General features: G+C 40.0%; 1 protein-coding gene across 4 annotated transcripts in view; it reads right to left on the bottom strand.

Moving 5' to 3' along the window:
• The window catches only part of rptor (regulatory associated protein of MTOR, complex 1), a 179,658-nt gene that overhangs the window by 130,546 nt on the left and 23,754 nt on the right, over positions 1-25,358 (bottom strand). For all 4 annotated transcript variants that reach the window (XM_067584282.1, XM_067584280.1, XM_067584279.1 and 1 more), the window contains exon 4: positions 24,187-24,269. In XM_067584282.1, coding sequence (XP_067440383.1) covers positions 24,187-24,269 — 83 coding nt within the window. The remainder of the gene's footprint in view (positions 1-24,186; positions 24,270-25,358) is intronic.

The raw sequence follows: 25,358 nt of genomic DNA, 5'->3' as shown, positions 1-25,358 counted from the left end.
GTGGCGCTCTTGTGCCTGCTTAGTGAGTAATGTATGGGAATGTGTGTGTGTGTAAGAGAGATGTAAGCATGTGGATGTCAGGTGAGCCCTCGTTGCTGTGATTAATGAACTGTCGGTGTGTGTTTGTGTGTGTACAGTTGTGACTCCAGCCCTCGGGGCTTTAAAGCCCATTGAGCATGCATAGAAATGACCTTCTTCCAGTGTGTGTGTGTGTATGTGTGTATACATGTTCCTCACGACTAAACACACCTCCACCCACCGCCCACTCCTTCTCCTTCCCCCAGGCCTACTGTACCAGCGCTGGGAAATGGACATAAGAGTGAATTTTCTGCCCTCCTGCCTCATTCCTGGAAAACTCAGGGAGGTATTTATCACTAAAAATAGCTCCCACATCATCAAATCTAATAGCCTTTTCAGATGTAGCTATGGTGTTTTAGCAGTGAGTAAGAGAGCATCTCTCTCCAATGAAAGGAATAATGGTTGCACAAGAGGCTCCATTCATATTGCATTAAACATAATGGCATTGAGCAAGAAGCTGAAGATGGCTTTATTGGATTGGCACAGTGTTATGTTAGGAAAAGGAAAACAGGACATTGCTTAAAAGCCTTCACAGGAAATTTTTGACATCACCCAGGACGACTTGCTCAGTTTCATATATTCTCAGGGTTGTTATGTTGTACTTATAAGAAATCTGGTTGCTATTCAATAGCAGCTTGCTGATGGGAAGCTGCATCACCAATGGGAGAAAGAGATCAATAACAGAAAAGGCAATGCAACAGCACTAAAAGAAAAAAAAAAGACTTTATGCACAAATAATGTGCATTTGTTTGATATTTGTCAGGAGACTGACAACATATCTGTATTTCTCTATGTTTCCTCCACTTTACATTACATGACTCACAACTACAAACAGGAAAACATCCTCCACAACCACACATGAAAAAGACTAACCGTTAGCAAGTATTGGGTGAATCAGAGCTTATAAAATCATCCAGGCAGAACCAATGTGGAAGTGAAAGTGTCTGTGCAAATTAAAAGGACAGAATGAATTGTAAAGGCAGGATACTATTGTTTATTCTTGGTTTGTGACTGGCACTGCAGTGTTAATAAAATAATTTTATCACCTAGCAAGTGTGAAAAAGCTGAGAGTTCATATGTTAAAGTATAGATAAACATTATGGAGTGTAATGGTGAGTTTAAATGTATGAATCTTTCCATGAAGTTGCTGCTATTCTTACTATTCTTATGGCACACAAGTTAAGCTAGTGCTCTGAGAAAAATCCTGTTTTGAAGTTTAATTCTAATTTCAAAAAATCTTTTATTGAAAAACCCAATGTAATCATTCTGTAGTGTTGAAACAGTTTCATGCCTCTAAAATGTGTTAGATTGCATAAATCAGTGGCATTTGGCATGCTTTGGGTGTAGCACACAATAACCGGACATTGCTGTCTAATAAGCTTTTTGTTATCCATTCGGTTCTGCCTTTAACCATCTCTCTCCTCTGTCCTCTCCTACCGGTTAAATGCATCAACTCATCTGAGAAGGCTATCAGCTTTCTCCTTCAGGAAGTTAGAAGCAGAGGATGATGATTATTCTCTTCCAGTCCCTCCCGTCACTGCTTCATTTTCCTTTTCACCTTGTACTTTGCTCCAATCTTTCTCAACTTTCTCTTCCTTCCTTTTCACCCTCTTTATCAGTCTACATTCCTCCCTAGCTGACAAGTTCTGTTACACACATAAAAACACAATGAAGAGGTCAGGTGCACAGACAGACATGAAGCAAGGCTTTCTGCAAAGAAGACTCACTTGATATTTGAATAGAAAGAGGAAAGTGAATCTCACTATGCAGACAAACTGTAGAAAGAGCGTTCTTGATCCAAGCAAAGCCTCCCATCCAGGGATCGAAATTAGCACCGGCTACCGGCCAAATGCCGGTGAATTTGTGAAGTGGCTGGTGAATTTGCTCTAACTACCAGCCCCGGTGGCTGACGTGCTGTAATGTTACCAGTCGATGGCAAGGCTCTGCTGCAGTCCATATCAGTGTGTGTGTGTGTGATTGTGACGTTACTGTCTGTGCCACTGAGTGTACAACGTGCATGTTGTACTGGAGACAGGTAAAGAAACTTTAGGAGTAAGAATATTCATTTACTTTTATAAACTGGACCCAGATGTTTAAAGATGCGCTCCAGATATGTGTTAAGACGTATATAAAACACTCTACTTTGAATAATAATTTGTGTCCGATATGTTTTTTCCACAATTATCTTGTTAAAATCCTTAAATGGCATCTCCTCCTTCTCTTTCATTAAAAATTCCTGAATCTATAAATATGTAAATATATTTCATCTCAGAAGTTGAACCGTTTTTGACAAGATGTGTCCTACTTCACTGTAAAGTCCATTCTCAGTGTAATTGCACTGGAGGCTTCAGATTTCCACATCACACTTGTGTAAGTTACATGCTGGACCACAATTCCAAACTAGCTGTGATGTCACAAATCATGCTCGTAGTATCGCCCCTTCAAATCAAATTTTCAGTGAGCTCAGAGAAACTTTCCACTTTCAGCTGCTGAATGTGAAAATATCCTTCTAATGTCAGACTTTGCACATATATTTTTCTGTACAGTGAAGCTCAAACATTCAAGTGTAGGAACAAGAAGAAAAACACATTTTGAATGGAGGGGGGACTTTTTTTTTTTGTCCAACTAGTTGTAAAAGTCTTAAGACCTGGTCACACCAGAAAGTGGCACAGTAAAATTCATCTGCACATTCTTGCAAAATAGTTGATGCAAGACACTGTGATGTATTAACTACTCACAAGTATAGTCACCAAACTACTGGCAGGCTAACCCCAAACTCGCTATCCAGCTGTGAACATACTAGCACTAGTCAGGCACAATAGCTTGCACAGCCAGATGGTTTGCCAATTAGCAAGCTGGCTATCAGTCGCTAACAGGACAATAAGTTGTGACACTTTATTCGAGAAAGATATTTTTGTACCATTAACTGTCTGCAAATCTCTTTGTGGAGCAGATTCTATTCTGGCAGAGCAGTGTTATATAAAAAAATCCTCTGTTTTGGACTCTGCAGCTCTCCATTCTCTCAAAGGTCAGAACAGTTTGTAATTGGTTACTGAGCTAATTCACATGTACAAGTTAAATTGGCACAAAGGATTTGCACAGATTCACGTGGTCCTCAGAAGTTGTTCAGCTAATCGCAGAGATGCGATTGAAATGAGCTGATTTTGCTCAAAAATTCTGCTTGTTTTTGTTGCTGTGACCAGGCTGTGACACTCAAACCTGGGACAACCAGCTTCTATGTTAATATACTCCATGAATCACAAATAATGTGGAGCATCTACAAAGAATGACCATGCTTATCTGTTTTAATATTCTCTTCATCCAAAGGGCGAAAGTCGTCTTTTTCATTGCTTCCTCTCAGCAGGAAGGTCTGAACAGAGTGTCATCACAGTGCATCTCCTTGAGCCGATGAGGAATCAAGCGTCTAGCAAAGATCCATTATCCGCAGTCGGGCGATGAATTCTTGCTGGCTCAGGAGACGCTACTGTGTACCTGACCCTGACCTGTGACCTCCTGGTGAAGGGGAGGAAAAGCCAAAATAGAATTTCTCAATGTGGATCAATACAGCATCACATGACACCAAGGACACTCAGGGTCACAGAACATGGCTTACAAGATGGTCTTTCTAAATTTTTTCTAACATGTTTCCACTGTGACAAGGCTGCTGTTTTTCATTTTGTGCTGATCTGAGTGCTCGCTCATCCATCAGGGAGGAAGCTTAAATGTTTCCAATTTAGATACTGTATACAGCTCCTGCTTTTATACAGAGCAATTTACAATTAATACATCAGGTGAATAAGCTAATCAGCAGTTAGCAGTGAGGATGATGGCTACCAATAATCCTGTCACCTCCGCATTATCCTGTCAGAGATAGATACTCACGAAAGAAATAAAATAAGATAGAATGCGAGATGTAGAGGGGATTATTCTGAAAGCCACTTTAGCAGATAAGACAGGAGTTGATGTGAAGTTTCTCTTGAAACCTGAGTTTTCCGCTGAAGATGAAGGACTATTGCTGCTGCTCTGACTGAAGTGACAAGGTCACTCCACCGCTGGGAGAGAAGAGGGAGAGGAAAACGAGACCTGATGTCAAACTCCAGCCTAATAAGGTGTTCATCCAATCACTCCTCACATGTAGTCTATGTGTTCCTAATGGTAGATTGCTTAATATAGAGATAAGCGTCTCATGTTGACAGCTAGAGCCACTATCTATCTTCATTAAGCTGGCTGCAGTGGTGGTTTGGCTGTGATAAATGGCTTCTTCTGTACTCTTTTCCTATGTCTTTTTCTCGTGCCTACGTCCTTTTATTTTTTTCTGTTCCTTTTCATGTTTGTGCAAACAATCCCACTGCTTCTACAACCATCCCACTGAGGTACCTATATATTAGTGCTGTCAAGCTATTCAAAATGTAATCACGATTAATTGCATTATTTTGTGTAGTTAATTGCGATTAATCACAAATTAATCACACATTCTATATCTGCTCAAAATTTACCATAAAGGGACATTTTCAAGTGTTAATACTCTTATTAACGTGGGAGTGGACAATGTATGCTTACTTTGTCCAAATGTATAAATTTATTGTTGGAAATCAATTAACAACACAATACAATAACAAAGATTGTCAGAAACCCTCACAGGTACAGCGTTTAGCTTTTTAAAAATATGTTGAAATCATAACTTATGGCAAACTCAAGCTCAACAGGCAACAGGCAGGCACATTGGCCAGATACATTTTCCATTACTTCAGTACTGATTAAAGATCACTTCCTGGATCCCTTGCTTCAAAAGCAAATCACACAATGTAACTGTGTCCAATCTCACATGGGAAAAATAAAGGCTAACAAAAACATCCCCTTGTGCTGTGGGATAAAAACCAGATAATACAAAATAAAACAAACAATAAATAAAGTGAGCAGGAAACAGTGGAGAGGGAGTATAAGAAAAAAATTTACTTTCGCTTTTTTGTCATCATACAGGTTGTGTATCTTTGATACAGTGGTGGCTCTCAATTCAAGTGCAGTCGTTGGATACAATCCAATTTATTTCAGGCAGACCCTCGTCCTCAATAATGTTAGCTGGCCGTCAAGCTGTAGTCACTCATTTAGCTACTGCTGTTGAAAGCTTGATGCTTGTAGGTTTGTCCATGGTCTCCCTCACACACTATCAAACGTGCTTTGCTGCAAGCAGGATGGTTTGAAGACTGGGTAGCACATTACAAGAGTCAAGTTGTCAAGCTCAAGTCACAGATGCCGGTTGGGGCCAACTTTTTCAAACCAGGGTGGTGATAAAGTGCTGCCAAATGTGTATTCTGACACTTTAACTTGAACACTGTCTCAAATCTGACTAGAGTTAGTACCGCCTATAAGTCAGCATCTAGCCCCAAAACCATAGTAAGGCTGGTCAGGCCACTTTGGTCATTAGTGTTGTAGCATCAACTCTAGTCGTGTTTTTCCATCAACCGGTAACCGGGACAGACATCGTCATTTCGTCCAAAATGGGCTCTCCATTGTTCTTTATTATAAAAGGTTTTAAAAGTCCTCACTTGTGTATGCACAGAAGTGAAATGGTGGTTACTGCTACGTTGTTGTGTTTATGATGATACAACTACTTGAACAATCACAGGCGACAGCCCTGTGTGCACCCCTGCCTCCGCCCCATGAGTGTCTGGAACTCAATTTAGTACTGCCTGCCTGAAGGGTGCCGAAATTTATCGCTTGGAACTAGTTTCGAAAGCAATCGAAGAACAGTGGAAACAAAAGCAGAACCCAGGACAACAGCTACAAGTTTCATTATAAGTCAGTAAGTCCCGGTAGCAGAAAAACGTCAAAGGAGACACGACTGGGGCTTTCACACTTTTGTAATTCAGACAATAAAACATTTTTATATTTTATTTTTCAGCAGAATAACACAATTTATGATAGAAACTGAAAAAATAACGATATAATAATACAAGAATTCATAATTCTGATAATGTCGCAATATTATATAAACGAAACCCTTCTAAAAACGTCATGTTTTCAAGAATAATTGTGTGACTCAGAGCAATTTTTAGAGATGCTGCTGACCAGCTCTGCTTTAGGCTTGTGAGGGCCGTGAAACACCGAGAGATATCTAAAGTGATGTACCAAAACACACAATATCCTGCCGCCGCACTTGTGTGCTGCTTATCTAGTGAAGTGTCCACTGCAGGGAACAAGCAACTCATTCCAGCCCTAGTAACACTACAACACCTCCGTGTCTGGTTCACCAACTGAAACCAAGTGCATGAAGTGTATAGAAAGAATTATAGTAAATAGAAGCAGGGTGGGGATGTGGTACAGAGACTAGGCACAGATCTGACTGACCAGTAGTTGTGGTTTGGACCACTCCTGAAAGAGTGCATCATGCTTGAGAGAGCAGTGGTCAGTTGTGTGAGGTGCGGGGGGAGTACAGGGGCTTAAGACTGATGTCAGCAGTGCATCTGATCTCACACCAATGGGGATGAAACAAGGTAAGTGAGCCACAGAGGTCACAGATGATCTTGCTTCCCCCTTCACTGAGCCTCTTTGATGTGTTATTCACGGTCCAGATTGCCCACACATGTCAGGTTAGGAAAGGAGTTCTGGGCAGCATCAGACAGCTGCTTCATGTACAGAAAGCTCAGGTCAAAGATCCAACTTGGTGAAAGAGGAGACAAAGAAAGTTGTGCGAGGAACAACTTGTAGTTGGATGGGAGGATAGTGGTGGGAAGGATAGGAATAGCTAGGAGAGTAGAGCTATGATGACCGGCCTGCTTGCTGTTATATTGTCTGGAAAATTTGATTTATAGAGGCGGTCATGTTGTTCCAATGAGATGTCTCCTATAATCAATCAATTGTATGATGTTTAGTTCTTTCCGTTGTTCCAGTTTAGGAAGCTGGACTTCTTGGCGACAGTGAAAGCAATCAATGTCATTGTGGGAACAGTGGTAAATAAGACAACGCACGGTCAGATTCTTAGGGGCACGTAGGCTGTAGGATAACTTCTTGTTTTTGGAAGTTTTAGTCTTGACAAAACAAACAGAATATCTAAGTTGTATTTGACTTCTACACATTAGTGATTTTCTTCCAGAGGTGTTGTATGGGCAGGCAGTACCAGATTGCTAGATTGTAAGTACACTGTACAGTGTCAGGCGACCATAAAGAGCAAGTGTATGATTTTGATGGATCTGGTGCACAATTTGAGTGTGAAGTGAAATCTCTGAATGTCTCTGTACTGAATAATTTGCAGTATGAAGTTTTTGGTGGTTCAGAATATGTTCTTACAGATTTTGTTTGTTTAGCTTGGGAGAGATACTGAGGTTTTTACCATATATTTCTAAATCAGCAGGGAACTCATAATCTTGACGCCTGCCAGAGAGGTTGTGGAGCAAAAACAGGCGAGACAGAGTGAGCAAACTGATAAAATAAAGTGTTATGTTAACAAATGAAAGATGAAAAGTGGTGAATTTACTTCTTATAATGCTAAATGTCTAACCCAAACCCTGCTTTGCTAAATTGGATACAAATGCATGCATGATTATAGTCATTGCTGTCTTTCTTTTAACTGGTTGAGATAAACCATTCAAGTGACTGGGTTTTGTAATAAAACAAAATTCTGGTGGTGGTGGTACAGTAAGAGCAAATGGAGGGGAGATGAGGGAATAAGAAGAAACAAGCAAGAAGAGGAAGCAGCAGAGAAGCAGGGAGATGAGTTTTAGTGTGGACATGGCCTAAAAGAAAGGCACAGTGAGTAAAGGAAAAAGGGGAGGGGAGACGATGTGGTGGGGTGCAGAGGAGACGTGTAATGATCAATTGTCCACAGCCTGTGGCAGTCGACAAACCCCTCTAATCCACAAAAGACACTCCCCTCCTTTTAATGATGCCGGGGGACAGGGAAGAAGAAAGAAACCCTGTCAAGCTCTGCATGGCTAGGCTTTATGGTTTTTGGAGGATTTTCCTGACTCTCTTATGTTAGGACAAGCTGTAATACAGTTCACAGTTCTTAGATGTTTGGGCTCTTCAAGATGGTTCTGTTTCTTTACATGGCTACAAGTTTTGAACATATTCAATTCTATATGTAATTGACATATTGTTAGTAGCATTGGGCGATATGTCAAAATTTTCCTACTGGTCATGTTGGTATATTCACATCAGTGGGTTTGAGCAGCTGAGATTGCCACAAAAATGAGAATAGCTGGTCCACCTTAAAGGTCAGTCAGGTTAGGCTAACCCATTGTCACTAACTCCGGGGCTAACCCCCTTCACTTTAATCAGCAGGTGGCAAGCAAGACAAGAGAACTTGGCTTGGGTCTTATGGAGTTGTAGCATTTATTCACTGACAAAAAGCCTAAACTGTGCGCACAACACACCTGTTAAATGATTGGCTGTTTGCGCGTCACTCATAGCACTCTCCATTATCAAAGGATATGATTGGCTGTTTATGTCCCAGAGAGGGAGTACGCTTGGGGTTTGTTCATGGAATAGCATTTCATTCACAGTGTTTTTCCTTTTCAAAACTAGAAAATATTCACATTTGAGAAGCTGAAATCAAAGTACTTAGACTTTTTTTTTTTTAACTTACTTGCTTACTTGCTTACTAACTTACTTACAAAATGATTAATCGATTATCAAAATAGTTAGCAATTAATTTATACTTGGCAACTAATCGATTAATCGACTAGTTGTTGCAGCTCAAAATGATTGTTTATACAGAAAATAGTACGCTCCTTTGCCCTAGTGACCCGCCCCTCTCCTGCCTCTGCTGGCTCCCTACCTTCCACTATCACATTTCAGTAACCATCCGCAACCGCACAGTAAGAAACGCGGCCTAAAACTGTTACATTGCATTTGCAGCCTTAAAAACTCACTATTGTATCATAAAACATGCCAGTGGCACCTCGGACCTCATTACTCATTTAACAAGGCGAAGTGTGTGCCGACACTCAAATTACTGAGAGCAGAAATCAACACCATTATGGCAGGTAATGATGGCATTAGCAGCTAATGCTACCTCCTCACTCCTCCCCGTTACTGAAGCCATGTGCCCATGAAGCATTATTGAAAACATCGAATTCAGTAGGATGACACTGACCCAGGAACTGAGGTTCAGTCTGTAGCCTTTGGTGAAAAATTCATCCTCCTCAGAGGCTGGCTAAAAAGTTATCCACTGTGACAGAAGACATCATTTTTAAGTATTTGGTGGGAGTGCTTATTACCTTTGTTAACCAATTTCCTGGGGGACACCCTAGAAGAAACAAACAAAATATTTTAAAAATCCTACATAAGGTCAGAAGATGACCTCCTCTATAGGGATGGGAATGGAGAACCGGTTGAGAACTGGTTCCAAATTGTCCAATCTATCAGAATCGTATGCCTCCGAGCTTATCAATTCCTCTTACTGATGCCCAGGTATGTGATGGTGACAGAATGAAAAAGTAGGAACTCAACTGTGAGGGCAGTGCAGCCTCCAGCCTCCTTATTTTAGGCTATCTTATAATTCATTTTCAAAAAAGGCAGAGGTAGCAAACATGTTTTGATTTAATGACTAAATAATTACCTTTACGAGACAAACGTTAAGTATACTGTGAACTTTCTACGCCGTCACTCAGAGACTAACATTAGCGGAGTGGAGCAGCTAATTCCAGCAGTAACAAACGAGACCGACTGATCAACACACACTGCAGCATTAAATAATTTAAACCAACTGTGAGGTGAGAAAAAGAGAAGAGAATAGAAAATAAGAAGAAAATAAATCGGTGCTTAGTCTGTTTCACCTCAAAAACATTGCGCCCGTTCAACGTCTTGGACAGCGATGGCTTTCCCTGCTAACTGTGCAGCAGAGAGGCTGCTCTACTGCTGCAGACATGTCGTTAATAACAACACAGCGGAGCACTCCTCCTCGTCCCCCTCATGTTGTTATTCTCATACAGGCAGGAGACTGTAAGATGCTTTCAAATCACTTAATTCATTAATTAATGTGGTTAACATTTGGCTGTGGACCATTTATCTTATCCACCATTTATATTTCCTATATTCATCAGCATGCAAGGTCATTGATAAACAGCTGAGATAATAAAACAGTTGTGTTGACACTTCAACCTTTTATAGGCCTACTTTTTTCCCACACAGAAAATTGATCGGGAATCGATAAAGAATTGGACCAATAAGCAGAATCGATAATGGCACTGGTATCAATAAAGTCTTAACAATTCCCTTCCGTACTCCTCTTCTACACAACTAGAAGCCAGATCGCTGAGCTAGATAATTGAGAGTGATCCTGACCCTAAATGTTTCACTGGAGGCCATTAACAATTTGAAACAACCAGATGTTTTCTTACTGCAAATGCAAAAAAGAATATACTTATATTTTAGCGTATACAGATGAGTAAACTCAGGTAAAAGCCAGTGTCCTTTACGTATTTCACTTATTAAATCCACATCAATCACATGAAGACAGAGAAAAGGACCAGAATCAAACATTTTCAGTTATTCCAGTGTGGTGTTGTAGAAATAAAACTGAAAAATCAACACAGGCAGAGTATCAGCACAATATAAGTAGATTTGTCAGTTAATTCAACACTCCCCAGATGGGTGTTCTAATCATCTACTGTATGGATCCTCCTAACAAGCAGTGGCCATCTGCCATTGAAAAAAAAGAAAACACTTTTATCTGGGGGTTAAGTGTCATTACATTTAAAGATGGACAGCAAGGCAGAAATCATGTTGTAAAATGAGCCCATTAAAAGGCCACCGCTGGTCAGGTCGCTGATACAGATATCCCACACTGCCTTGAGACAGAGAGAGACTGTGAAGGAAGAGCAGGCCATTAGAGAGAGAAAGGGGGACAGGGAAGCCATTAGCTGAAGACTGAAGGAGTAAAGGGGGACACTAATGATCTTTACAGACAGCTGTCCTACTAATTAGTGCAGAGTGAGAGGTAGAGGTCCCAGCATTCACTAACAATCAGGGCCGAAGTGAAGGACAGTGTGGTTGACTGGCAGCGGGAGAATTGGAGAGAAGGATGCTGGGTAGCTGCTGACCAAGCCGCTGTGTCTTGTGACATATAGACTTCCTATTCTGCACTAATGAGAGACGGAACATGAAGACTGATCTCACAATCTGCTGAGTGCATAATTGGAAGAACTCACTCTTTAATTGAAGCCACTTTAGGAAAAAAGACTTAATAATTATTAGACAGTGCACCCTAATAATTTTAAATGCCATTAAAAAGAACACGGAGCCCTCTGCACATTCGCTGTATCGACAGCAATTATTGTTTACAACGATAACAACAGCATCTACATCAAGTGTACTGACAAACAGCTCATTACTTCGAATTCATTAGTCACGCTATTCAAGGCTAAAGCTACTTCTCAATTCTGTCTAATATCTTAATGAAGGACAGAAAATAAAACAAAACAGGAAAATCTGTGACTAACATCTCACTGCTGTATACAAGCAGTGCACTCTGTGGAAACTTCTCTTAATTAATTACGTCTGTGTCATAGCCTCTTCTATGCCAGTGCATCTGTAGCAAGGACATTAGTCTCTATTAGCAGATGCTTTGTTGGCAGTGGGAGCATACTGTCATGTTGTAACAAAAGGGAGTATTTTGCACAAAAAACTCTGGCTTTCAGGAGGGTGAGATGCAAAGAACGGACAAACATTATTCAGAAGCTTAGAATGCTAAGGTGCTATTCATCTACAGTGCTGCAGAGCTCAGGAGGTGAGCCACACTTATTTCACCATCAAGAGAATATACCAAAAGACTTGAGCTTACAAGCAAGCTGCAAATCTTTTAGCATCACCTTTCAAGCTTAAAGCCCTCGTCACACCAAAAAGTGGTGCAGCAAAGTTCATCCACACATCACACAAAGAGGAAAGCAGACAGCGAAAACATAGCTTTTGATCAAGAATGATGCACAGACTCTTAGGCTTCTTCCCATGGGCAGTTCAAAACCAGTATGTCTCATATAAGCATAAACCTTTTGAGCAAATATACCCACTCAAATGATCCAAACTGAGGCCACAGAAAATAAACAATCTAAGAGCCCAGTATGATCAATCCACTTTATTTTAGGATGCACTCATTACACTTGAAATGAGAAAAGATTCACTATTACAGTTCTTAACCTCTGTGTATAATATAGAATAGTTAGTTTCTTTCATGTTGTTGGTGTATATACTCATTCACACCTCAAATCAACTGTATTAATTTGTATATGCTTTGAAGCAGCAATACTAGAGGCCATGCGATCAGCCCAACAGGCACGTTTTGAACGGGTACTGCACTAATTTATTCAAAAGAGGTATCCGTACCATGGACTCCTGTCTCAAAGCTGTTTGAAAACTACACAACTTCTGTTTTTATACTCTGACATAGCAGGCTAACATTCAAGTGGACAGCTAATGAGCTATGAAAGCTTCCTCTGCTCCATGGTCAGTGCTCTCAACACAGTTTGTTGTTGGTCAATGGCCAAAGTTCACCAAAGCTGAAGTAGACGATTAAGATTCACATGGATTTACTTTTGCATCCCCCGAGCAAAGCGCTGGTTGCAGCAATTCCATGGAAATTTTATGTATTTCACTCCAAAATTTTGCTGTTGTAAGTGCTAATGTGACTGAGATTTAAAGGAAGTGAACATGATGATGATAAAAAGACAGATTTTAGGTGGTGTTGCTTTAATGCTACTTTTAGATTCAGAAAAATCAAGATTGTAGATAAAAAAGATTCTGGAGATCAGATACAGATAAGACAAGGCAAGTTAACGGTTGGCTAGCAGAAAAATAACAATTAATGTCCAAATTTGGACTAAACAATGTCAACAAATGGAGATATGCAGTCCTGGAGTGCCTTCAAACTTAAAATTTTTTGACCAGATTTTGATTGGATGTTTGAAGCATGCAGTAGCCTATATGTTTTTAAGTGATATAGAATGACAGCACTGAGGTACCTCAACAACCACAAAGTGGTAGGTTACTGGAGGAGACACAGTGAGGAGAGGTCAAACTACTGTGTGTGTACTAATCAGTTCCTTGACAGGGCAAATGCACGGACATATTGTCCCATTCGCACATGATGGTTACTGGAAGAGACAGATCTGACTGCCAGACGTTCTTGAATACTGGCCAAGCAGTTACGCATGCTGTATCATAAAGGATGTTCCTCTGCATCATTATAGCTTCAATTGTGCTGAAACATTAATACCATAATTTAATATTGTCTTGATGATCAGAGGAATAACATTCGTTTATTGGGATTTTTTTGGACTTCAACATACTGACAAGTTTTACCTTGAAAGACACTTTAAGAGCAATTTTTCACTTCAGTGTTAAAGTTCAATATACCACTATATGCTTTTCTAATCCTTAAAAGTGAAGCTGTGTCAAGTGTACTCTGTGTGAATGACAAAAAAGTACACTGTCATTGCCCTTTTCTCTAGGACTGGACAATTTTCAGAAACACTTGAACTCGCAGCACAGAACAAAAGAGCTTTTGAATTTAATATCGCAGCTATGGCTGGCTGAGTAGAGCTGTATTAATAATAAAGAACAGTAACATGTAGACTATAGGCTCTGGATGATCCGTGTACAGAAGAAAAAGTAGGCTGGTGGGCAGTGAAGTGGCTCCGATGACTTGCAAAGTCACAAAAATGTCTTCAGGGGTGGGCGATTTGTCACCACAAGAATACTGAACTCCTCCACAGTTTAAATTCAGAAAGTCCAATGCTGATTAGATACGCCCCCCAATTTGCACCATTGTCCTTCAACACACCAATGCACCGGTGCCCACACTCCGCTCAACTGGAAGCTTGTCGGTTTGGCGTGCACATGCAGCCCTAACGATACATTTTTACATTGCTAGAATAAAAAATAGCTGAATGAAAGGTGGGTGGTGAATCTCTGTCCGCTGAGTCACATCCTGGCCTCCTGCGCTGTCCCGTCCTGCTCTGCATCCTCTCCAGAAGGTTCATGCCAACACATGCACACATACAGTATGTAAAAATAATGGTCACAAACTCACAATTTGTCTTTGAGCACAGCACACACAAAAGCTCAATGAGTGTGGACAAAGTGAGGTGAGGTACGGTTGCTCATCTAATTAGAATAGTTTCGTTATTATTGTTATTACTTACACCTGAGAGCATTGGACTCTTTATAATGTTCTAGTTTTTCTCACCAGTGTTTGCTTTTCCAAAATCCTGTCAGAAGTGTTCCTTTCAACCCTGATGAAGCTGATGAAAACACACTTTAAATGTGTCTATTTTTCTGTTTAAGATTTAAAGTTTAAAGCTGCACTAATCAATATTTTTATATTAACAATGGCTCAAATTACTATGTATAATGTGACAAGCATTGCTTATAGTAACAAATCCAAAGACAATTATCACCTGACTCTGCAGCTCCCCTCAGCTCTAAAGAGTGACTTTCAGCTCATTGCTTTGGTTTTCAGGTCCACATATTCACTGTTTGGTTCAGTCTTACCACTATCATCAACCTTTATCCAGCAGTAGCAGGAGGCAGCTGTTTTTAGATAAAGAGCTTGGATAAATCCATGGTATGCTATCTGTCCAGCACCAAATAGCAGACAAAAACAGCAGATAATTAGCAACTACTTGGTGAACACAGTGGAGCATTTAGCTGCCAACAAGTCAGATATTTTGCTCAGGAGGTATTTGTAGACCAAAACAGAGCTAAAAGAAGAGGGAATATTGGACTAACACTCCTCAGGTGGCCAGAAACATGAGTCTGAATGAATGATAATGTTGTTCCATATCTGCTGAATGTGTAAATAATATACTGTTTGCAATATCACATGCCAACATCGATTATTTGAGAGTCTAATTTGGTCTGGTATAAAAGTAGCTTGTGGAGGCTAATGTTAGCTAATGCTAGCAAACTTAGATATTGCAGTTGAATGGATTTGTCAGAGCAAATGTTACACAATGGTCACTGACTTAGGTTCATTTCGGACACAGAAAAAGTGTCAAAGGCATGTTGATTATACTTTTATACTGTCAAAACCAAACCAAGACCAACTGACGATTATTTTCGATTAATCTGTTGATTATTTTCTCAATTAATTGATTAGTTGTTTGGTCCATAAAATGTCCCAAAGCTCAAGATGACAGCCTCAAATGTCTTCTGTTGTCCCGACCAACAGTCCATAACCCAAAGATATTTATTTTATTTTCATTTAGGACTTAAGAAACCAGAAAATATTTACATTTTGAGAGCTGGAATCAGAGAATTTGGAAATTTTCTTCCCACGGGCAGTTCAAAACCAGTATGTCTCATATAAGCACAAATCTTTTTAGCAAACATACCCATTTAAATTATCGGAACTCAAAATGATTAATTATCAAAATAGATGCTGATTAATTTAATACTTGGCAACTAATTGATAGATCGACTAATCATTGCAGTTCTACTGTAAAGTATAGTCCCCAGATGTGTCATTTTTTTGGATTTTTATAATGTGCGTTTTACACATAGCTATTCATGAGAAATAATATTCCAGAAGACACACACACACAAAATCAATGCTGCTTTGCGTCATCTCAAAGCTTACGGTGTCTCCTTCCCTTCATCTGGTAAAAACTCAGCTCCTCAACATGTCTCACGGCTAACAAAGTCACACACCACTTTAAGAAGAAATGAGAGATTAGCTCTCCTGTCCTGGGAGCAATGATCGATGAAACACATTACTGCTCCACTCGCATGAAGACCCACTCGCCACAAAGCAGAAGCCCATTTTGGGTCCCAACCACTCGCTTAATAGAGCAAATACCTCTACTAGGCTTGTTAAAAAAAACATTCTGCATCACCTCGACATCATCATAATCTACAGTTAATCTCCACATCCAACCATCAACACAAGATGGTTTGTCGTTTAGTGGGATATTTATGAGGTGATCAGCAGCAGTGAGAGAACTGATCGATATGCTCTCTCTCTCTCTCTCTCTCTCTGTCCCACAAGGATATGACAGCTGTGACCTGTAGCCTTCCTCATAAGCACACTGTTTATAGATGTATTAATGAGATGTCCATAAGTCTTCTAGTGGGCTAATGGTTTTCTCTGTGGCTCCAACTGGACTGAGTGAATGAAGAGAGACGAGGGGAGATCATTAAGACGGCTTCCGCATTGCGTTATTCACTCTGCAGGTTCTCGCGCACCGGCTGTTAATTGAACTCAAATGGGAAACAACTGATTTGGCAGCTCTGAGGGGTCCCCAAAAGGAATAATGTAGTGGGTGGAGTGGTGTTGGTTATTGAGTTGAAAGTGTGAAGAGGAAGTACAGCTGCTATATTAACACCACAGCCAGGTATGACACAACTAATTTTTTACTGAATCAGCCAAAGACGGTTTTATTTTCAAAACTGAAAACAGAAATTGAAAGTGTGAAACAATCCACATGTGAGCGCTACAGCTCATGTTCAGTCTTTTCATTTTCTAGCCTTTGTGTGTGTTTCTTTTAATGTAATTTCATGACCCTGTGTGCCATTTTTTGCCACATTTTCCTCACTCCTACTCATGCTTTCTCAGTACACACCCACACACGCTAGATATGTCCAAACCACATTTTCCTACTGCGGGGCACACAACAGCTTCTCAAGGCCACACATTGTTATCCTCACATGATTTGGGTTGTTGTAATTATCCTCACATGATGTTTCCACCTGATACACTCACTTATTTATATCATAAAGTACAGGCGTGGCAAATTCTTCTGTTACTGTGAAAGACAACCGCCTTGAACAATCCAACACTGGCAAGCTTAAAGATGTGAACTGAACTACAACAGTATAGTTCTTTGAAAATTAAAAATGTAATATCATCATTGCTACAGTATATTCATGTGGGCACATCACTACCGTTACTTCCCCCGCTTCCCAACTTCCTTGCAAAGAGAAAAATCATACTGCTGAGGGAAGTTGCCTAATTAATATTGTTTTTGTCCCTTCTGTATTTTCACTTTCACACAGTCAGAAAGACACTGCATCACTGTCTATCTCTCAATAAGGAAAAACTAAAAAAAAAAAGTGTCTGGAAACACTCTTCATCCTGCACATTGAAGCTCTCCGCCATGGACTCTTTTTCACTGCATATTCTCTGACTTGTCATAGCAGGAAAAGCAAAGGTATAACTAATCACTTTAACGAAGGCTCACTTCCATTACACGTCCCAGTAATCACAAGAGCAGAGCCTGGGAAGTGGCTCATTATCAATTATTGATTACTCATGTGCTTTTCCTGCTATGACATGTCACAGTGGCCTTTTGTTTTTGTCACAGACAAGATATCATCACATATAAACACATCAAGAGGTCAATATACATAACGCTATAAATGGATGCGCCTATATCATATCTTTGTTCCACAATTAAAATCTAGTTATGTGATTCAACTGACAACACATTTCCTTTATCTACACTCTTTACAAATCACGTCTCCTTCACTAGGTTTGGCGGGCACAGTCCTCAATAATGGCCCTGGTAATTGGCAATGGTATATAGCCCAATATGTAAACATAACTGGATATAGGTGGACCTTATTAGAGATGCAGTCAACCTGCAAATAAGCATTGCCTGACAGCTTTATCCAGCTTCTCTTCTAGGGATGGGTACTAAAGGGCCGGTCTTAACTGGTTCCTGATTAGTATGAACTGCAACCAATGACTCCTGGGCAGTCTGCGCTGCTATCGATATTTGAACCTCATTCATTAAGTTAACATTAGGCGCTCTCAGTTTGCCTACTGTTAAATTTATTTAGCTGTCCGTTAATGATCCGCTGGTTCTGCTCACATTTTGAGGACTGTAGTTGTAGCAGACACAAGATAAGTAGCACTTGTTATCAGATATAACAACTTAACTTTAGAAAAGTTTGAATATGTTTATTAATAAGGATGTTGAACATAAACAGAGACCAAATGAGCACAGAATAAGATTTGTCATCTTGCCTCTATTGCAGAAATATGTGGATGATGTTATGCGAGTGTGATCTGTAACTGTTGACACATTTGGCACAAACAGCTGACCCACTGATTCATGTTTGTCATGGCCTCTCAGTATCATAGGGTATGATAAAAATGTTAAATTACCCAAGCATAAAAAGTGCATTGCATCATTACTGATTACACACAGAAATCCTTCACTCGCACTCGTCCTCTGCTGAGCGGTTTGGTGTTTCCAGGGTGATAAGAGAAAAACTCCAAGCTAATCAGAAGCAAAGTGTTTGAGCTGCAGCTCTCTGATACATAATGTAGAGGCAGTTAGTGAAATGGACAGCAGGGGTTCACAGGCTGCAGCCAGACAGGAGAGGAGGCACAGATACAGAGAAAGCCAGACCAAAGGAGAAATGACAATTACACAGGCCAGAGACACGGCATAATCCTGTTTGGCAGCTGCAACATGTTCAGCAAGTACACTGCACTGCGTGGCTTTGAAGGGGTCATTTGACAAGACAAGCACACCGCTTTTCATCTCAATAACTAGCCAACATCTAGCGAGTCAAGAGGGGAAAATTTCAAACTAGATTCCCAAACATATAACAGAGGACAGAGAGAGAAAGAGAGAAATAAAAGGATGACATGCTGACAGAAAATGAAAGAGAACAAGTAAGGCTTGAAAGAGAATAGGAGAGCAGAGGATGCACGTTGAGATGGAAAACTCAAAGAGAAACTGAAAACAAAGAAAGGTATCTCTTTCTTTCTATTTTCTTGATGTGTCTGTATGAGACAAAAGCTGTCGTCAGTTGAAGCCAGTCTGAGTTTTAATGTCACACAATACAGCCACATCCAATAAAAACACAGACGGCAGAGAAAAGACCGTCTTCTGGTAAGGCTCAACAACAAACATGATTGACAAATAAAATTAGAATGGTGAAGATGTCTGGTTGCGCTGGTTTCAGATCCAGGAGACATCATGGCAAAAAGTAGAATCTTCACACTGTTCTCGGGTCAGACAATGTTTTTTTTTTTTCAATCAGATCTTCTTCAGGCAAAAACAGCACTAACAAACATCACATTATATTCATATCTCAAAATGATGGCAAGCTGCAACAAGTGACCGAACTGCAGTGCCATTGGCTGTAACCCCGGGCAACCAAGAGAAAAATAATGAAGTGATCACTGATCACAGGTGTCAACATCTGCATTCCAACTGTTGATACGGAGCAACTTCACCACAAAAAAAGTCCTTTTGGATGAAGTTCTATCTTATCTAATTTTGTTGAACACTGTCAAAAACTGAACCTGAATAGATTCAAAAAGGTGTTTAAATGGATCAAATAAGCAGATTTAATAGTAAAATCAGATTCAGTAAGTAGAGGGAATATTTTTTTTTCCTCAGCCTTGGCATTGATTGTATAAGTCTCTGAACTCTTCTGAACACCATTGTTCAAAAGATATGTCCTCATTTGGTGTTTTGATGATGGTGGTGTTGAGTGCTGTCTAACATATCATACCAAAACCTCTCATAGGTGTTCAATTGAGTTGAGATCTGGAGACTGTGAAGGCCATAGCATATGATTCACATCATTTTCATACTCATCAAACCATTCAGTGACCCCTCATGTCCTGTGAATTGGGGCATTGTCATCCTGGAAGAGAACACTCCCATCAGGATAGAAATATTTCATCATAGGATGAAGGTGATCACTCAGAGCAACTTTGTATTGATTTGCACTGACTCTTCCCTCTAAGGGGACAAGTGGACCTAAACCATGCCAGCAAAATGCCCCCCCACAGCATAACAGGGCCACCAGATCCCCTCACTGTAGGGGTCAAGCATTCAGACCTGTACCGGTTTTTCCTTTAATTTGTCACCCGTCTGTATATTGTCAACAATGATGACACAGTCACAGTGAGCTCATAATCCAATGTTGTGTTCTGTATTACGTGAAACGTGAGCATGTATCAGCTTTTGTCTTTCACAACATGTCTGTGCAGAGGACACAGACACGCCAGTAACAATGAAACAACCTGTGTAAAGATGGGGTTTACTATGAAGACAATCTTAAGGATTCTAAGGTCCAAAGAAATTGTGGATTGATAAATTTATATATTGTCTGATCAGTTGCCATCAACACTCTCATGTCATATGTCTGATAACTTTACCAAGGCATGCTATGATTTGAACTTAACACAAATCTCCTACAAGGTCAAAACACACATACAGCTACAGAATTCAAGTTGGGTCTCACCACAGACGCAGCTGGACATCTATGTAAGATAATCTACATCTACTGTTGAGCTCTCAGCTCCGAGCCACAACAAGAGGCTTCTTAAACATGGTTTCAGCACTCTAGTGCAAACAAAACACACGCACAAAACAAATCTACAGGCAAAAAGATTGGTACAAACATGAAGAGTCGAGATGGACACAGGAGAGCTGTGATTGAAAAAAATATATCTTTGATGTGGAGTGGAAAACGATGATGAAGAAAGGTCAGAAAAGGAGAGAAAAAGATGTGGAGGGAAAAAAAAACGCAGAAGGTAGTGGTGGTAGAGAAAGTGAGTGGGCAGCAGCCAAGACTGTGTTTGCAATTCTCTCTGTGTTTTCTGGCCATGAGGGTTAATGTAAGAGCACAGAAGCAAACAGAGAAATGGATTCGTGACGGCAGGTTGGCACAACTAAACTCTCTGGGCAGCTCAAATGTTACTAACACTGCTCTTATACACCAGCACCAAGGGCAACACACAGGAAAAGTGACAAAATGGATTTTAGATTTGCTCTTAGGCTCTAATGTTTATCGACTCTTCTCATCCAAAATGAACTTGTTATGTTATTTCTCATTGCAGGGACAAAGCTAGTAAATAGCGGCGGTGTAATTGATTGCTTTGTCAACAGTTTATGTAAGGTGTGTTGGCGATGCTGCTCTGTAGAGCTGTGAATCCTGAGGCTGGAAAAGAGGAACAGCTTTGTCACCCTCCCACTCCTCCTCCTGCACTCCTGAAACATTTGCTGCTGACCTCCTGGGTCAACCAAGCCAAAGCCTACATTCCTTTAGCTGCTGTCTCTTGGGATGTCTCTTCCTCCTCCTCTTACCTCATGTGTTACTTACTATCTAACCAAACAGCCATCACGTCATTAGCTTCTACTTTGACTTGCCCAAGATAAGATCATTTTGGTTATACAACTTCCAGCAACAAGGCAACAATATATCTATTTTGATGTTTCCCGGCAACGGTGCTGAGGTAACTCAAAGGGTATTGTTGCGCTAAAGTTGCCCTGTGTGTTACCGACTTGTCTCTCTTTCACATTCTGTCAATCTCACACTGCTTTTAGCTTTCGACTCACCAACTGACCCTCCACATATCCTTCTCCTCTCCATAAATAAATAAATCCTCCATTCCCCTGTCTCTCAGTGACCATGTTCAGACACAGAGATAGGTGAAATCTGTTTTACACATATCTAATACCAAACAGACATTTTGTTAAAACAGGAAAAAAGGGCAGGATCAAAATCCAATCCTTTCTGATGGGATTTAAAACATATTCGCAGGTGGTTTGAAATGCTATTCAAATCCAATATCTGCATGCAACTCAGCTCCAGTGCTCGGATCATATTTCAAGTGTTTGCTTATTTTCTCCATCACTCTCCTCAGGACGCATATTTGACATAGCAAGAGGAACAAGCGAAACAAATATGGAGAGTCAAAATGTATATGAACAGCGGCTAATACCACTGAGTACTAAAACTTTAAAATGTCTACATAAAACCAGTTGAAATTGGACAAATTTCTTAGCTGTTAGAAAACATACTTGTATCCAAAATTCACACCACACGTAACATATCAGCATCTCTAACGTTTTTCACAGTCCTTATACCCAGCTTTTGTTTCCCAAGTGCTAGAAGACCATCTCCACTGACATCATAAAAAATGAAATGAAATCAAACAATGACCTTTAGGCAAAAGAACAGGGGCGCCATTTCACACAGCAAATATCACATTTTAATGACTGTTGTTTAGGCTGTCATCTACTAACTAAAATAATTAGTGAAATGCATCAGAGTCTGGGTGGCTTACCACTTCAGCTAAATATTTTCCAGGTTGAATCTCAGCTGACCTTTTAGCCATATAGCGGCCAGACAAACTGTCTTTGCCAGTCTGACTAATCCCAGCAATTAAATGAACAAACAGTTTTCCAGTAGGCTCCATGAAGCGTTTATGGAGGGAAAATTGCATTAATTCTATGTATTGAGTCGATTATTTTATTTTCCACGCCCACCATAGCTCTATAAAGCCTTGATTAATTGCTATGGATAACATGTTATAGGTTACATTTGTGCAATTTCTATGAATGCAACTATCGATTCTTTTGATTATCGATCAATCTTCTGATTGTTTTCTTAATCTATGATTTGGTCTATAACATGTCAGAAAACGCTCTTTGCAATTTCCCAGACTCCAAGTTGACATGGAAAAAAAAACAACAACAACAAATCTGCAGAACTAATAAATTTTCCCATCTTTGTATGAAACATCACAAAACAATTATCAAAAATGTTGCTGATAAATATTCTGTTTCAGCTGTAGCAATTTGAGCTACTACCAAAGATTATACTTCCAATATGTGCGCCTGAGACAAAAAAATCAATATTGTGATATGAGACCAGACATCATCTTGACTTTGGATATCGTAATATCATAATATGGCATAAGTGTTGTCTTTTCCTGGTTTTATAGGCTGCGTTACAGTAGAGTGATGCAATTTTCTGAACTTAGCAGACTATTCTAGTTGTTCTTTTATTTGCCTTTATCCACTTGATCATTATATCCACATTATTGATGATTATTCATCAAAAATCTCATGGTGGAAATATGTTGCGAAAGTACCAATAGTCATCCCTACAATACTGCCAATATCAATATCAAGATCAAGGTATTTGGTCAAAAATATGATGATTTTGTCCATGTCACCCAGCCCTACGGAGGTGTTTTGAATATCGAGATGGTGTGAGATGGAGTCAGTGTGGTTTTTTACACAGAGATGCAGAAATAGAAGCATATCTGTTACATAAAACAGATGTCTACATTTCAAAAAATGCTGGCGGTGTGGATTGACCATTAGATTACATCTAATGTAGTATCGGCAGCAAATGATTGAGTGCTGTCTGAACACTGGCCACTTACAATGTGGACAATCGATCGCAAAGATCAGATTTCAACAACAGGTCGGATGTTTCTGCTGACTGATCAGAGTTTCTCTGGTCAAGCAGTGTGCGAGCAGGTTTCAGAGCACAATCCAGTCTTTTCTTCACATTCTCTTCACACCTCATCACCTAAAATCCTTTCTTCCTATACTTCACGCTTTGTCCAGGGTAGTGTTTTTTAGAATGTGTTTAGGAGTGATGGGGGACGGATGCCCTTGCCATCTGCTCCAGCAGCGAGGCTCCAATGCTCGGAGGCCGAGGGGCTACTGGAGGAGGACAACAGACCGGGGAGCCTTTGGGAAAACACTGAGCTTGCTAACAGCTAGCAGCCAAGGAGAACAACCACTGCTGGCAATTATACAAATGCATGTATACACACACACACACAAACGTATAACAGCTGAATTTACAAGAACACATGATGCATCTGTTTCTAAAAAAAAATGAATCACTATCAAGAGCATGTGGGTGTTTTGTTGGCACAGTGCAGACAGGAAGTGTATTAGAGCTGACACAATGAAATCTCTAAAATAAACACATTCACCCTTGTACATGTTCAAATGATCACTAAATGTAAGGAGCCACAGTGTTAGAATGACACCTACACTGTCTTTTCATGCCTGCTTGAATCAAGGCTTTGAACAAGAAGTTTTGTCTACAACTTTTAACAAGCTAGTAATGTGCAACAAGCTCTCACACCCTGATGTAGGGCTTCAGGTACACAAGAATTGGGTTCATTGCACTTGAACAAATCAGAGTAGAAACCGGTGTCCTTAAAGTGATAAGAGACCCAAAGAAAACATGAACAAGCTGAATCAATAATGGCATTGGTATCAGTAAAATCTTAACAATACCCATCCCTATGTGTGAGTGAGTGTATGTGCTCATTGTATAATAATAAGAACATATATGAGAAGGAGGGAGGCTGCTTCGTTTTAATCTACTCACCCTGGGCTGCCAGTTTTCATATTGCTTCTGAAGGTTGGCCCCAATGGTCTCCAGGGCTTTTTGTGGACTCATCGACAGAGGATCTGGCAAGAAAACAGAGTGAAAACTCACTGTGATCACATGCAAAACACTCATAGCATAGCTAAAACAAACATGCTCAATCAGGAGCTGACAAATCAGCCATAATTATATTATTCACCCACACTTTAACATTAATGTAGTATTTCCAAAAAAAAAGATACAGCCATGCCATGATTACTTGGTAGTTCTTATAAATGCAATATCAACTATGTTTTTGACATCAAAGGAAACATTCTTATTAAAAACAGGAGCAGGGTTTGGAAAATTGAAATATTGATGAGAGTAAATCAATATGGAATGAAGAATAGCAGAATATAGATTGCGGACAGATCAAACTGTGCTCAGCAGGCAGAGAAAAATGTATTGACAAGTTTTGCAGGAGATACTGATATGCAGCAAATTAAACCGTTCACTGGTATGATGAATAAGGCCTTCTGAAAATGCATCAACACAACAAAGACAACAGAGCAATGTGTTTGATGAGTCAAATTATAACAAAATATAAGCTACTTAAGAATCACAAAATAATGACTTCTTATTAATAAAATTATCTATAATATCTACATACGTTTCTAAAATTAGATATGGGGTGAGAAATCCGTCCTACAATGGTAAAAATCTAAGTTGATCTTTGCCTACCATTTTACAATTTCCTGTTATGGAAGGGGAGGGTGAGGGGAGGGGTATTCAGTTGGTTGCAATCTGCAACCTCACCACTAGATGCCACTAAATCCTACACACACTGGTCCTTTAATATTCCCAAATATCATCTCAAAAACCGAGTGGCAGGTCTGAACAGTGTCAGCGTCCTCAGAAGCAGCTGAGAAAGTTTCAGAAACTTTAAGAACTGTGTTCCCTCTTTTATGTGCTTTCCTCACTCTTGAGACTCAAGCTGTCTCAGGGGAGCTAAAAAATGGTTTTGAGGTTCCCATTCAATGGAGTTGGTTCTTTAGTTTTTGTTCTGTGTGTTGTCGCGTGGTTCTGGTGAAGGCAGACTGCTTCATCCCTGTTTGACAGAGGCCGTATGAATTGAGCCCCCATGGGAAAGACTGAGAATATCCCTAAGTGCTACAAAGTAAAAGATCAAGTAA

This window comes from Thunnus thynnus, chromosome 3 (genome assembly GCF_963924715.1).
Source record: "Thunnus thynnus chromosome 3, fThuThy2.1, whole genome shotgun sequence".
NCBI classification, from domain to species: domain Eukaryota; kingdom Metazoa; phylum Chordata; class Actinopteri; order Scombriformes; family Scombridae; genus Thunnus; species Thunnus thynnus.
Note: the sequence above shows the minus strand (reverse complement) of the source record. Positions and strands in the feature narration are given on the sequence as shown.